Source organism: Vigna angularis, chromosome 9 (assembly GCF_016808095.1).
Source record: "Vigna angularis cultivar LongXiaoDou No.4 chromosome 9, ASM1680809v1, whole genome shotgun sequence".
Lineage (NCBI taxonomy): Eukaryota > Viridiplantae > Streptophyta > Magnoliopsida > Fabales > Fabaceae > Vigna > Vigna angularis.
Window position 1 is genome coordinate 2,621,468 of NC_068978.1, and position 17,058 is coordinate 2,638,525.

A 17,058-nucleotide genomic window follows, 5' to 3' on the forward strand; every position below is an offset into this window, starting at 1 on the left:
AATCGAGCTTTTCCATCTACTTTTTATATATTCAAGTATTCTTCGAATTTAAAATTGTTATTATTATTATTATTATAATTATGAAATTGAATTGTGATTGTAAATAATTTTATTTATTTTATAGATAATTTTCTAATTAAAAGATGTTAAATTTACAAAAAAATATCAAATTCAAAAATTTAAATAAATTATAAAATAATCATTTTAATTTAAGAAAACTTTTATTTAAAGATAAATTTGGAAAATAAATATAAACATAAAAAAATCCTTTTATATAGATACATATATTATTATTTTTAAGTGAATTGTCAACTAAATGATAAAATATAAAAAGGTGTTTTTTTTCTACAGATTAAAAAGAAAAAAAATTACAAAAAAAATGAAATTTCAACATTGGTAAAGAAATAAAAACATAAAATAATTATGCAACGTACATAATCCACAAAATATAATATTTTAAAAAATTGACATAATTAAGTATGAGCATAAATATTCGCAATCAATTATACAATTATGCTTAACTTATTAAATTTATTTAATATAAGTAATTTTTATAAATAATTATATTTTATAAATAAATATTTTAAATTAATGTAAAATAATAACTAAATGAATTTAATTAATCTAAATTCTAATATAAGGTAAAATCATTTATTTTAATATATAATTGTAACTCTTTTACCTATTAAAAATTTAAAATAATTTGTTTATTTAGTCTTCAAAATGTATTTTGACTTTAATTTAAATTTTTAAAATTTGGTTAAAATATTTGGATGGTTCTTGTATTAGTTCATAAATTTTGAATGGGTCTTCATGTAACATCCCAAAATATATAGTATAAACTATATAAAAGAGTAGTCCACATTTTTAATATAATAGAACAGTTAGAAGAATACTTCTAGATAAAGTCTTAAGGTTACAGTCATCCCAAAATGGCTATAATTTAAAACTTTAAACACATAAGAGTATTTCAAAAATACACAAAACGACTAGGAATCCTAACTAGGCTAAGCAACGACGTCGTCTCCCTCTAAGACCTGCTCCAAAGGCACCTCATCTACCTCTGCTCACATCCAAATGGATGATCATTGCAAAAAGAAAACACCACACAAAAGCAAACAGAAGGGTGAGCTAGATATACAAAAATCATGTTATAACAATTACACACAACAGGCAAGTTTAGTTCACCTATACTGGGTCACTTAACACAGCTTGTTACACTTTTAAACTTGACTCGTCCGGACTTAGAATGATTGCCGAGTTATAGCGGGTCATGCACTTGTGGTGGCTTCTACTGCTTTGCAAAGCCATTACCAATGGGTTTTACCCTACCACACTCACGAGGTTAGTCTGTACCGCGCCCTGAAGCATACTGGAAGCCTCCAAGACTAAGACCTCCTGCTACTCCTCACGACATAGATCGATTCTGTCTAAGTGAGAAGAAAGACTATTGGAGCTTCAGGATAATCCCCAACACTGAGCTTCCATGCAAATCATTCTAAACATACTAAGGGCACCACCATGGATCCTCTCCTTGAGGATCATGGAATTACATCTAATAACCACACTTTTCATTTTCAATACCAACCACAACCTTTACGATCATATACTTTCTAACAGTAATCAACTTCATGTTTGAATCTCATCATACAATACAATATGCTCCTATACATGCTTCACAAACAATACAACATTCGACTCTATATGAAACAAGACAAAAGAAAAGATAGAGAATAAAACTTTGGACGTCTCGCACAGCGCACCCCTTCGCACAGCGAGACTGAGAGTTGTTCGCACGGCGCACATTACTCGCATAGCGAATTAGCTCGCAGAGGTGACAAACCTCAGGCCTCTCGCATAGCACACCCAGGTCGCTATGCGAGAGCTTAGACAAAGACCAACCCCCCTAAAACTCTCGCTTTGCGTCCAATTCGCTTATCGAATTAAACTGGTAGTGGCTCCATGCCACCACCAGTCGCATAACGACCAGATTCGCTATGCGAATCACCAGACAGAGAGCAGCACCCTCCAGTCATTCGCACAGCGCACCAGCTCGCACAGCGAATGACTCAAACAGAGAGCACCCTCTGCAGGGACTCTCTATGCGAGACCATTCGCATAACGAGTTTGCAAAATCTGCAGAACGCAAATTCTGCAAAATTATGCAGTCACACACCCCCTTACCATTTCTAGGCCTTTTCTCCAATTTCTAACACCCCTAATTCATGTTTTACACCTAATTAAACTTGTCTAGATGTTCCTAAACCTTCCTACTACAATTCTAAAGTGATTACAACTCAACTTTTACTCCTCAACATCAATTTCCACAACTTGAGGACCCCAAACCCAATTCTAACACTTTGCACCTATTTGGACCACTTTGGTGACTCAAACAAGTCACAATACACTTGCTAAGACTTCCCCAACAGAGCACAATAGTCCCTGACCTCTAACTCTCAAAATCACTACCTCACTTCCTCTATAATGACCAAAACACTACCAATCCTCTTTACTTTCAACATAACAACTGCTATCTCATAATATACTCATCTAACATCCTCAATTGCAGTCACACAACACGTTTAAATCAGTTCATCACAACATTTCACAGTTTCATCATCAGATATTCAAAGATTACATGCTTTTAACCTACACAAGAACTACAATTCAGCTCAAACAGTAATAACATGCAGAATTCAGTACACACATATCCTACTACCCATTTCAAACAAAATATCTAGCTCCCCTTACCTCAAAGTTGAACTGCCCAGCTCACAAGAACTCCTCAACAGTACCTTACGCAACAAGAACTCAACAAAACCCTACAAATCACCCAATTGGTGATAGAAAACAACTCTTAGAGCTAGGATTGAGCAGAGAATGAAAAGGGGAAAACACAAGACACATGCAACCAGCAAAGATTGCATGTGCTAGGTTCAAGAACAGCGGAGAAATTGGGCAGAAGGACTTATCAGCCTAGGACCCGAAACAGATCGGTCAGTTGTGAAGCCCTCTACGTTGCAGATGCTTGGGCGTCACCTGATCGGAAATCCAATGACTCAGTGAAGAGGAATGGAAGAGAGAAGACAGAGAAGAGGGAGTAGGGCTTTGAAGAGTGACAAAGTTTTCCTTAGATAATGGAATGATTCTGAGTCCAAAGCTTTTATGTTAACATTATTTTATTATTAATGACTCAATCCCATTATCTGCTGCCACTTGTCCACTCCTAAGGCTAACTTTTCCCAGTCTTTACACTTCATGTTTTCATTGATGTTAATTAGATTTTTATTTTTGAAAATATGTAATAAATAAGTATTTTCAATTACTATTTTAAATATGTGTCACGCGTGTTAATTTATTATTTTTATTATTATTATTATTTTATTTTTTAAATTTTCTTTTGTCATGTTTTAAGTAAATAAATTTCAATTTGGTGATATTATTGGTTATTTTAATTTAAGAGTTAAATATGTTTTTAATCTTCGAATTTTCAGTGAAAATTGGAATATTTAATTTAGTCTTCCAACTTTAGAAATATGTAGATTTAGTTCTTTTAATCGAATTTTATTAAGTTTTTTTAACATTTTTTTATGATAACAGTTAAATTATTTATACCGAATGACACGTTTCCACTTAATTATTAGTTGAGAAACGCATTTGAAACTCAAATAAACTTAAAAAAATTAAATTAAAAAAATTAAATTATATATTTCTAAAGTTGAGAAACTAAATTAGATCAAGATTTCAAAAATTAACCAATTATAATTTTCATTGATTCAGTCTCATTTTTTTTTTAATTTAGCACATTATATCTCTCTAAATGACAACATTTAATTTTTATATAAATTTTATACTGGTATTTTTTTATTAAATATTTTTAACAAGATTAAATTTATTTAAATTGATATTTTACATTGAATCTTATTTAAAATTTGTTTTCGAATTTTAAATGTATTTGTGTTGATATTTCACTACATCAAACTTTAATATTTTTTATTTGAATATCTATTTCAAATAATTGTATATAATTTTATATAGATTTATAAATTTATATTTCAATTATTTGTATAACATTATATATTAATAATTTCAATGCAAATGTTATAGTTGGTTTAAAAATTAGAATGTTATAAATTCAAAATGTAAAATTTTAAAACTATTTTATAACTAATTAAAATAAATATATTTAAAATTTTAAAACAAAATTTAAATAAAATTTATTTAAAATATAAATTTAAGTAAACTTGTGAAAAATATTTAATAAAAATATCAATTTTAATAAAATATCATTATAATATTTATATAAAAGTTAATTTTGATGGAGATAAATAGACTAACTTTTATATTACTTTTATTTCCTCTCCTTTTTTTTATTTAAATTTTATTTTTTTAAAAACAATAGAGATATATATTTATGGGAAAATATAGTAATTTTTACTTATTTAGTTTTATGTCTAATATCAAATTATGAAATATTTTAAATAAGTAAAAAATTAATTTGAGTTATTATAACCATTATTACCACCATTATTACCATCATCACCATTCTCATTACTATTATTACTACTAGTACTAGAATTACCTCTACCACTATCACAACTATGACCAATATCACTAACATTACTAATACTACGTACCAATACCACGGTCATTACCATAACTATCGTTACTATTAATAGCATGATATACACAGTAGAAATGCAGAATTTTATTAATTCAGAACATCAAACGTACACAATACAAAGTCTGATACTGGGGGGAACGAAGGAATTAAACTCCTCCTTTTCTGTTTATTTAGAATGCAACATACTCATAAACCTCTTTAGATGGAGATACTGTTAGGAATACCTCTGAAAGTCAAGCCTTCCTCACTTGAAGGATAGAGCAATGTGTAGGGCATCTTCACTGGACCATATCGGTTCCTCAGAGTCTCATCACTATTTCTTTGGATGAGCTTTTGCTCAATTTCTGCCAACCTCTTTCCAAACCTCTTGAAGGCCTCCAATGGCTCCTTATCATAAGTCCAAAACTCACCACCATCTCTTTGTCCGAGATACAACTCATCAGAAGCATGCCTTGACAACACCTCTATAATGGTGAGGTCTTTAAGGGTCTCATTCTTCCCTGTGATTGTTTTCAAGTACACCTTTTCAGGGTTCTTGGCAAGCTCAGCATACTCAGGAGATCCAATCTCAGGCATGAATTGCCTACTAAGAGTTGGTCGGTTAAGGATGTAGCCACCATAAGGATACTGTCCGAAATTCACAGCTGCATGAAGGGCTGAAGCAGTCCATATGAGTGTGGTGCAAGATTCAATCAACTCTTCACGAGTTTGCATTTTCACCCACCATGGCTCATTTTTCTTGTCACCATGACCAACTTGCACAAGTTCTTTCCAAAAGGCTTGGAGTTCAGTATCTTGTTTAATTGCAGCATCAGACTTGTAGTAGAAAGACACATATTCTTGCACCCATGACTTGATAGTGGCCCATATCTCTAGTCCATCAGCAGCATAAGGATAGTCCTCTATTAGAAGACGAAGGCCGTGTGGAGCAGATGAATCCTTAACAGCCACACCTCTTGATAACAAAAGAAGGAAATATGTTCTTTGTTTTTAGATAATCTTTTTGTTTTTATCTTAAGTAACGAATACATAGAATTTGAAAGAGATGTGCTAATAGCTTGTAAGTATTACCTCTTAAGAAGATCTGCAGGTAGTGCTTGCTCAGGGAAAACCCAATCCTTGTATACAACTGCAGACATTTCTAACGAATAGCCTCCCCACAAGAAAGTTGATTCTATGATACCCTCTGCATTGACCAAGACATTCCTTGCAAGTGCATTTATGTTCATTGTGTCACGATAATGTGGAAGAAGAAGTTTGTGAACAGGGTGAACCACACTGAGATGCCTGTTTGTTGCTATCACGAATGGCTCAACAACTGCATGAGTGTTTAACCTGTCATACATGTAAAGCTATTAAAGAATAGTTCATAAATAGAAAAACCAAGTTTGACAAATGTCATCTGCAAATTTTTACCAATGGCTGACAAGTTGGTGATAGCAAGAGTCATTTACGATCACATAAGCCTTTGCAAGTAGCCAAATATAAGCTTCAACTCCTTGGTTTGCCGGAAGATAAACATTGCTAATAGGACCAAAATTATCACCCTGGGGATGTGGTTTGCTTAACTCAATAGCCAATGGCTTTAATGTTCCATTATCTTGTAAGAAAATAATGGTCCTAGTAGCATAGGCCTTTGTCTCTGTTGCATTGATTCGTCTCAAATATGGAATAAGTGTGTCATGGTGATCTAGTATGAAGAGTCTGTTGTTTTGGATGGCCTGTTCAACCAAAAATATTTTAGTCCTTGTAACTCATTTCAATCACATAAAAAACAAGTTCATTTCACAGTAATAGCAAAATTCTTTTATTCTTCTTTTGTTAAGTTAGAGATTGAGATGGATAGAAGGAGGGGAAAATTCTATGAGGAAACAAAAAAGTATGTGCATTTACCTGTTCTACAGTTAGCCCACCCAAGTTAGGCTGCAAGTGTTCTCTTGTAATTGTACTGGTATTATCACCATAGAGCTGGCTATCTAGCTTGCTCTTAGGCGGAAACTCCTACAAAAAATTTGCAATGAGGGAAGGTAATAAACCCTGATAAAAAAATTTATTTTTTGTACTTTCTTAACAGTAGTAATTTACCTGAAGTTTTCTAATGATATGAGGATTCACACCAGCAATCATCTCTCTTGCAAACTCTTCATCAGTCATCCATGCAGACTGGTCCACTACTCCAAATAAAAACTTTTTAATGATGTATCAACTTATATGATATCTTTATGAATATAAGCATTGGTATGATGAATTTGTTTGTAATGTACTACCTTGAATTACTTTAGGTGGTGGAAACTTGAGAACCTGTTCTCCATCAGTACGAAATAGTTCACTGAACAATGGTATAGGACTAATCTTGCTAAGTGCATCAGTGGGCAACTTAATTCCACCATCATAGAGTCCACGAACATCATTAAAGCTAGAAAACTCAGGTTGGTTGAATTGTAGTCTAAGTGCAGATTGTAATTGAGGTATCACATTTTGAGATGCAGATTTAAGAATATAAACAAGGAAATCTGATGACTTCAAGTGACCAAATGATTCATCCCTTGGAAGATATACAGAGTCACTGCGACTCTCACTTTTAGAATCTGTCAAGGTACACAATACCAGAATTAACAACAGTAATTTTAGAACTAGTACAATATCAGAAAAAATTCACTATATGTTTGTGTTTCTCAACCCTCAGCTCTGGCAAAGCAAATTGATATTGTTTGACAGTGCCAGTAATGTTTGGCTAATTTGCCCCCAAAGATAAATTTGAGGTCACTGTAACTATACTTTATTGTAAGGTAGAAATGATAATTTTCAACTTTTCTGTAGGTAGAATTGACTCAAAATACCAAAACGACATGCTTATTTGAGACTGATACTAACGAATTAAATTCAGCCAAATGTTAATTATCTCAAAAACTAATTTCTAAACCCCAAAACTTCCTCCATCGAGGTAAAACACAACTTCAGGTGTTGTTGTATCAGTTTTTCTAAAACTGCATACCATGAATTTGAAAAGAAGATTGCTGAAAAACTGTATTGAATCTTAGAACAAAGTCTTACCTTTCTTAGTTGGTTTTCTTCCAGTTCTTCCCCTGCGAGGATAAGGCAACGTGGATCCTCCAAGAACTGGACGGGCCAATCTGGCATTGGAGTCAGGATCACCCAAATCATTGTAGACATCATAGTCATAGATTCTTTCATGTTCTTTGCGCTCTCCTGTTCCATCTCCTCTCAAAGTCTTTAATTCTTCTTCTCTATACTTCACCAGTGGACTTGGTGTTTCACTTGGAAGGTATGCCTATATTTGTTTATATTTAACAGATTGATTTTCTCATTGATGGGTGATGCCAAGATTGGAAAATAGATTTAACTGGTTTACTTGGTGAGGAGTTTACCTTGTTGGCAAAGAAAATGCGATCAGATTTGTACTTTTTGTCGTTGTAAATCCATGAGTTGCAAACAAAGTGTATGGTTCCGTGGTTAGGAATATCTTCAAGAGTCAAACTCACAAGGAAGAACTCAACTTGCATGAAATTCTCAATGTAAAATGCTCCAGGAATTCCCATGTCACTGTCCCATTCAAAATGAATATCGAATGCAGACTGGCCAGCTCCCAAGGTTGGTAAGGAAGTAACAAGACCTTCCAAATATGTTTGTTTTCCCACCTTTCCTTTTCCAGATGCTGAACAAAATTTTCAAGTGTCATATTCTCATTTATTCAACTTTTTGTCAAATTCCCACATACAAAATAAACATGTCCCAACGTAAGTTTTTACAGCAAAAAGAACTAACAACTTTCTCTTCATTTCAATGTATTATCAGACATAAATAAAATGTATTATCAGTTCAACATTTCAATAACAATAAACATAATTTAAAAAGCAAAGTAGTATAAGAAAAGAAATTGGTTACCATCAGCAGCGGTGGAACTGATCAACCTGAGAGCCACAGATCGTCCGAGAAAGGAAGTGAGAGTGTCAACGGTGGTGCCGATGACACCACCCACAACACCGATTGCGCCACCGATGATGCCGGTGGGACTTTGAGCAGAAGTGAGGGCATTGACGTCCAACACATTCTTATGCATCAACACCACTGTTCCCTTCAGCTTCTGCCCCCGCTTGACGAGACCTGTCACACCTGAAAACATCTTTGGAAATCTTAAACAACAACAACAACAACAACGTTATACACTTTGTTTTTCTCCAGTAGAGAAACTGGGTTGGGAGAAAGACGAGGAAGGTGGTCAGTATTTATAAGGCCAAACTAGATGGTGAGAAAGAAAGAGTTGTCATTTTTTAAGAGCATGAGCGAAACATGATCTTCCACATTGTTCTTCTCATCTGCTCTATAAAATATCAATAACATATATTTTTTAACATCAGATACATAGCACACAACACACGTGTTACTTTTTTATTAGATTTAAAATATGTTAACATACAATACCAAATAAATAATAAATGAGAAAAAAATATACATATGTTGAGTCAAAATGTGAAAATATCTCTTTCAAAACATCTTTCCATATTATTAGTGTTTGTTTTGTTTGCTAAGTAGTTAACTGTTAAGCCTACGTATAGTTCACTTCCTGTTATGTGTCCACTATTATTGTACTCTTCTCTCTTGCTGTTTTTGCGTAAACATGTAAATAAAATCACAGGTTTTTGCTTAAGTACAGTTAAAAACTTGGTTTTTATATTATATCCACGACATGTTTCCGAGCTGAAATTTCTAATGTACTATTATTTCCTATTTATACTTGTACTGTGATTGGGAATTACTACTAAGATATAAACTTTGGGTAATTCTGTCATTCCATAACAAGCATTCCACGGCACTTTTGCATCTGTGACTTCTCTGATAGCATTATGGCAACTCCCTTTATCTTTTCCAGAAGAGATTGTTTCCTATAATGTTTCTTTTCATACATTACCCAACCAATGAGTAATACAGGGAAGTACAGAGATGGCAAAAAAAAATCCACTCCCGCGAATATCTACGGATAAAATTAATAACGGATAATTAGTATTTGCGTATATTTATTATTTAAGAATTGTGGGTAACAGATATTTTAACACACATTTATATATGAATATTATACTATCCGTACTTGAGAATTCCGCTACTCACAAAAAATAAAAATAAATATTTTATTTATATTTTATTAAGTTTATTTAATTAAAATTAACATTAATTTATATTTTATAAAGTTAAATTTAATAAAAATTAAATTTTAATATATATTTAATTTAATTTATATTATATTTTATATATTTTATTTAAATTTTATTTTAATAATTTATAAAAATATATATTTTTTTAAATATTTGTGAGTATCTAAGGGTATGTGCGGGTTTTAAAATTTTGACAAATATTTTTTAAGCAAATATTCATGCAGGTAGCAAGTTGGATAGCGAGTGAAGGCACTATCTGTACCCGACTCGACCGTTGTCATCCTTAAATAAGTATAAGAGTTATATTCATTTAAAACATCTAACGAGGATAAAATAGTTTTAAAATAATTTTTTTTAATTTTTTAAAAATAAATAAATTAAAAATAAGAAATTGTAATATCAAATAAAAGTAAAAAAATTGTTTCAAAATATATTTTTTCAATCCTGTATCCTTTTTCATATATATATATATATATATATATATATATATAGAGAGAGAGAGAGAGAGGTTTACTAACGTGCATACGTCTGTTTTTCAGTTGGTACATTTTAGCAATGTGTATCGAATAATTTTCATTTTCAAAACTAAAAAAAAAAACCCCAAACCCTTGCTCACCTCTCTCATTTCTCTCAATCCTTTCTCTTTCATCTCTCTCACTCCAACATTTTCTCTGTCATCCTATGATAGTCCCAACTAAAAAAAAATCAGAAACACTAGCGGTTAAACAATCTTACAAAAAAATGATTTTATAATGAGTTATGATTTTATAATGAGTTTTCATTTTATAATTTTTGTCTTATATAATTTTATCCAATTTTCACAAGCATAAAGGAATTGGTAATTAACCTGGAAAAAATCAGAAATACTTGCGGTTAAACAATTTCTTACAAAAAATGATTTTATAATGAGTTTTCATTTTATAATTTTTGTCTTATCTAATTTTATTTTTACAAGGATAATGACATCCAAAGGAATTGGTAATTGGCCTGGAGGGTTTTTTTAGAGATGATGATTCAACATATGCAGATAATGAAATTAGATAGGTTAGTGAAGATGGTGAAATTGAAGAGATATTTAATGAACCTTTGCTTGAAGGTGCTTATATCAATCAATCAACTCTTTACAAAGACAAATTGTTTAACGACAGGTGTTTCTGATTTTTTCAATTGGGGCTAAAGTAGGAATGACAGAGAGAATGTTGGAGTGAGAGAGATAAAAGAAAAAAATGAGAGAGGTGAGTAAGGGTTTGGGGATTTCTTTTTTTTTTTATAGTTTTGAGAATGAAAATTATTAAAATACCCTTAACCTTAAAACTTAGAATCCATGATATATGAGGGTATTTTTGTCTACTAAAACTCGGTACACATTGCTAAAATATACCAACTAAAAAACAGGCGTACGCGCGTTAGCAAACCCCATATATATATATATATATATATATATATATATATATATATATATATATATATATATATATATATATATATATTTATTTATTTATTTATTTATTTATTTATTTATTTATTTATTTATTTATTTATTTATTTATTTATTTATTTATTTATTTATTTATTTATTTACAGGAAGAATCTAATTCAGCATACACTGACCATTGACTACGAAGCAAAGGACAGAGTAATCAAGCATACTGTTGTGATAATATTGATATATGCATTTATATGGTCCAAAGGGAGTGTTCGGAAGATCTGTCAGAGAGTGTGGGCTGGATTTCAATATCATTCATTGGATATCTTCCAATCTCTAGATAGCCCAACTATATCTTTAATCTAATATTTACTGCTATATGTATACATCATATTCAGCAAAATAAACTGCATGTTTAAATTAAAATTGAGTTCTTCAAAATTAATTTTATTTTCTATTTTCGTATGAAGTTCTTTAGCCTTTAATACCATTTGAACAACATATGTTAAGCATGTGTATGTTTCCTATTGGGGTATTCTTCTGTCAATGACTATTTGTCCTAAACGTTTCAAACTATTACATTATATTCTACCACTATTTTGCAATACATTCTTAATGTCATCAAAGTAATCAAAGTAAGTATGTAACAGGGGATGAAGGAAACAACAACACAACAATAAAAAAAAATACTAAAATATGTAAAAGTAATTCTTTTAAATTTATGTGAGGAACAATAATAATAAAAAATAGTAATAATAATAAAAAAACTAATAATTCTAATATGAAAAAGGGGTTTTAATGTAAGTTTCTTCCCATTATACACTTCCGAAAACATTAATTGAGTATGTTTACTTGTATTGTGATTAATCATTGGATACACTTGCCTAAACTTCCATTAGACTTTTGATACATGAAATGTATTGTATTTGTTCCGGCTAATAACCGAGACCAATAATTAAATATCACTTATGAGTCTTTTAATAAAATATAAGTCAAACTCAACTAAGAAAACTATATAACTTTCAACGAAAAACTTTAAGATAATAAGTTAAAGGTAGTGTCAAGTTTTTTACATAGATTTAAATTTATTTATTGTTGAATCTTTTTAGTGAATCTCTTCAAAATACTCATTAATAATATTATAATCGAAAAATCGTCTTGATAACCAAGTGAAACGAGTACTATATAATATGTATCGAAATTTTTTCTAACGAACTTTAAATAAATATAAGAAAATTATATAAGTACTTATGATTGAAAATTGCTAGGAATCCAAGATAAATCTAATATTTAGAAATTAACATAAAGATTTAGGGATTGAAATCAATTAAAAATAATTATAAATTGAAAATATAATGTTTGATAAGTATAAGGATAACCGCAATAAGAATTAGAGTGTTGATAAGATAATGTGATGCTGAAAAACCATAACAAAGATAACCTCATAATTATTTAGATAAAATCTTATGCTGGATCAGAAAAATTATAAAAATAAGTTAAGTTGTAGGTCTTGCATTAGTTATAATCAAATAAAAAAAATTACAATCTTTATATTATAAAGAAAGATAATTTATTCTAGCAGTTAAGTTGATACTTGAAATCTTTAACCATTCAACTTAGAAAAGATAGACCATATATGTTAGAATTTCTCTTTAATCTTTTTAAATCTTTTTCTATGATTCACCTAAGTCTTAAATTGAATCCTGATTCTGGTTTTAATGCTCCTCACTTTTTCCCAGAATTTGATGTCTGTATCACATTTTTCATTAAAAAAAATTGAATTTCATATAAGAAAATAAATCCTTTGCTTTTTACATTCTCATTACATCATAAACAAAAAAGTTAAATATCATATAAATCACCTTATGTGAATTTGACACTAGGATATTGTTCTTTTGTCTCCCATAAATTCCTTTCAAACATCTATCGACAAGACATATATAATATGAATGGTTTACCAATAATAATAATAATAATAATAATAATAATTATTATTATTATTATTATTATTAATTTGTCCTTTGCAACAAGATATCTAGATTTTAATTTCCGTATCTGCAAATAAAATTTTAATTAGTCTGATATTTCAATCGTTTTATCTTCTATTTCTACTACCAAAATATTTAAAAATGTTAAGACGATATTATTATGATGTCATCATTTACCATATCATAAAATATGGCATGTCATGTCACATTAATGGCGTTATCTCCATATTATATCATAGCATGATACGTAGATCAATCAATGATACACGATGGAAGATCAATCTTTCTCTTTGTCTTCTCAACTTTTTTTTTCTCTATTCTATACACTGCAAGATCATTATCTTGCATAAAAATTTCCAGGTTCTCTCACCCACCTTATACATAATTTATTTCCTCTCAAACACTTTAAACTATAGATTGAAAAAAAAAATATTTTTCACACTTTATGTTAGTCTTATACAAAAAAGAGGTTACATGTTAAGAATATATCATATCCCATTTATTTTATTTCCTTTTCAGTTAATATTATAAAAATGGTCCATTTTAAATAAAAATCATTTTCAAACGTGTGGGTGTGCCATTATTCCCACAACAATCTATTCTAACGTTATAAAAATACTCTCTGTGATGATTTTTGGAGCACTACAGAAAATTTTATATCAAGTCACTGAGCCTACTCTTTATTTCATATACATCACCGTGTTTTAAGAGCAAGATTCAGAAACCAGAATTTAAGCAAATATACAACAATGGCTGGAGGTTGATCTTTCTACTTTCGCTTTCTTTTTTATAAATCTGAATATAATTAAACGTGCTTATTTGAGATATTTAGATTTATCGAATCTTTAGTATGAATTTTTTACACTTTAAACTCACTATTAAATAAGCTCACAAGTTAACCTAGTAGTTTACGTTAGATGTATCAAAATCTAATGTTGTTTCACCTGTTTCCTTATAAGTAACTTTATTTGTTTTCAATGTATATCTTAATCGACGGTTTATGTTCTTCGCACTTTTCTCTGTATGTAATAACGATGGAAACGCATATGTCATTTTCTCCATCATGCAGCTTGTCCTTTTATCTTCATCTTTGTACGAGTTATACTAATATTAATATTATACTGTATAACCGTCTTGTTAAAGCGATATAATTTATGAATATCATCTAAATACATAACCATCTTTAATAATTAAATTTATAAGTAAAGTATATTTATTGATTATTTAGTCATGATATTTCGAAATCTTTAAATACGAGTCTCAAATATTTCGTACGATTAATTTAGAAAAAATTTATAACTCAAACTAGAAAAACAACGTTAGAAGATTTGAAAAAAATATAACATAAAGTGTTTTGATTATGATTCCATATTCCACTCCCGAAACAACTATTATATATATGTGATTGATAAATTTGAATACAAAAATTATATTTTAAATATTTGATGTTATAAGATTAAACAATGATTGAAATTCAGTGCAGAAGTATGTTATTAGTGGGGTGGGAACTTTGTTTGGCATAATGTGCCTAAGGATCTGCACCTATGGAGGGTTGCTTTCAACTTCAGATTTTGCAGTACAGGAACAGCAAGAACTAGTGTTTTTCAAAAAAATTCTTACCACTTTTTTAATTATTTTATTCAAGAGTTTGTCTTTTGATAACTAAAACCATATTTTTTTTACTTCCGTTAATCAATAACCAAAACTAAAAGCTGCCTAATTTTTTTTTAAATTTTCACTATTATTTAAAATTATTCTATTAGAGCAAAAGGATTTAGTTTTGATTATCGAACTCATATATCATTTTCTAATTCAGTTCTTCAAAAACTAAAGTTCAAAGGTATGTATTTTTTTTTTCAAAATTCTTATTATTATTTTATAATTATTTTATCTAAGAAGGACATTTGGTTTCGATTATTATAGTCCAAGTTGTAATTTTTTTTACTTCGATTCCCAGCAACTGATATCAAAGTACAAAAACTTTTAAAATTTTAAAGGTATTTGGCATCGAAACTTTTAGTTACAATTTGTTTTGTACTCTCAAGTTCATGAAAAGTTTTAATTTTTTGTAAATATATTTTTAATAAAAATTTTGTATATTTATATATTTATATTAAAGTATTTTTTTAATGTATTTTTTATATTTGATACATGTTATACATTAGTATTTAGCACATTTACTTATTAGAAAGACATTATACTCTTTATCTAGATTTTGATTTATTATAAATATAATATATTATTTTTGTGTTGGTTCTATAATATTATTTATAGGTTTAATATAGGAAGAAAAAAAATAAAAAAATATCTACATTGAGTTTGGTTACCATGATTGAACATAAAGTAAAATTTAGTTCTATTATCTTTTTTAATTTAAAATATTATTTAATTTTAAAATTAGTGATTGTTGTAAAAAATAAGATTAAATATCTTTAAAATTTAACAACATTTTTATATAATAAAAAATTAAGTTTCACTTACTATTTGAATTTTATATTTATTATTATTTATTTATGATTTTAAGCGATAAAAAAAATCGAAGTATAATAAAAACTTTTAAAACTGAGAAAAAAGTTTCTTTATCTTATCTTCATATATATATATATATATATATATATATATATATATATATATATATATATATATCTCGATTATAAAATCATAACTTAATATCTAAAATAATCTATGACAAAACCTTTTCTGATAATTGAAAAAAACACGTCGAAAAGGATACGATGCATTTAAAAGAATAATAAATGCGAATCGTGGTGCGCGAGGGCAATAAATAAATAAGACGATAACGGTCTCAATCATAAGATAATATAATAATAAATGATGTCTGAATTGGAAAGTCCAAAACACCATTTTCCATGCGCCACGTCTTTGGTGGTCCATGCAAAACCAAAAATCTCTACCTAACCTTTTATTGCATCAAGATAATATATTTAATATCATCTCAATTTAAAAATCGTCAGCTAAATGCCACGCGACAAACGGTTTCTCCAAACTTAATCATCAATTCAAGTTCATGTTTTCAAGAAAATCACAGAAAAATATTCATCTAACAAACTATATATAAAAGATCAATTTATTAAAAATAAATAAGAGAAGATAAAAAGAATGTAAGAAAACAAAATTCATATTCCTTGAATTTGTCCTTTTGCATTTTCTTTTCCCACTTTTCTCACAGAGATAAAGCGACCAGCAATGACTTAAAAACGACATTTGAGTTTGGTCGGTAGAGAATTTTTTGCTTATCAGGGACCACCAATTGCTTTTTTTGGCAGTGATTTTTGTTTTGTATTTATATCCGTAAGAATAAATATAGCATTTTTTTTTAATTTCAGCACAAAAATAAATGTTATCATTTTAAATGTTTATCGATAAACATAAAATATGTAATAAAATAAAGTAACTGTTTTACTCAAATTGGATTTGGTGTTTAACAAAAGTATTTAAAATAGTTTTGACGAAATTATATGTTATACCGTTAACCAATATATGTGATACTTGGCAGAAAAATATCTTCAAAGAATTATGATTTTTTTTATAATATTAAAAAATATTGTTTTTGTTGTTTAAATTAAATTCTGAAGTATTAATCTTTATATTTTATTAAAATCAGATAAATAATATATATTTTATGAAAATCACATATAAATTATTCATCGTGAAACTTCATTTATCGCATGAAAAGTACTGCTTATTGAAAACATATTTTAAATGAGTTTAATAAAATATAAGAATTTAATAATTTAATTTAAAAACTAAACACAATTTTTTATAATAACTTTGTATATGGAAAGATATATTTAAACATTTTTGTATTAACAATATATATATATATAT

General features: G+C 29.0%; 1 protein-coding gene across 1 annotated transcript; it reads right to left on the reverse strand.

Moving 5' to 3' along the window:
- Positions 1–4,686: 4,686 nt before the first annotated feature.
- On the reverse strand, positions 4,687–8,899 carry LOC108323175 (linoleate 9S-lipoxygenase). The gene is made up of 9 exons (XM_017555539.2): positions 8,531–8,899; positions 8,014–8,300; positions 7,679–7,916; positions 6,892–7,212; positions 6,710–6,795; positions 6,518–6,625; positions 6,041–6,345; positions 5,696–5,959; positions 4,687–5,579 (listed from the first exon to the last, which is right to left on the reverse strand). The coding sequence occupies exons 1-9, from the start codon at positions 8,766–8,768 to the stop codon at positions 4,823–4,825; spliced, it is 2,604 nt and encodes an 867-aa protein (XP_017411028.1). The 5' UTR covers positions 8,769–8,899; the 3' UTR covers positions 4,687–4,822.
- Positions 8,900–17,058: the final 8,159 nt, after the last annotated feature.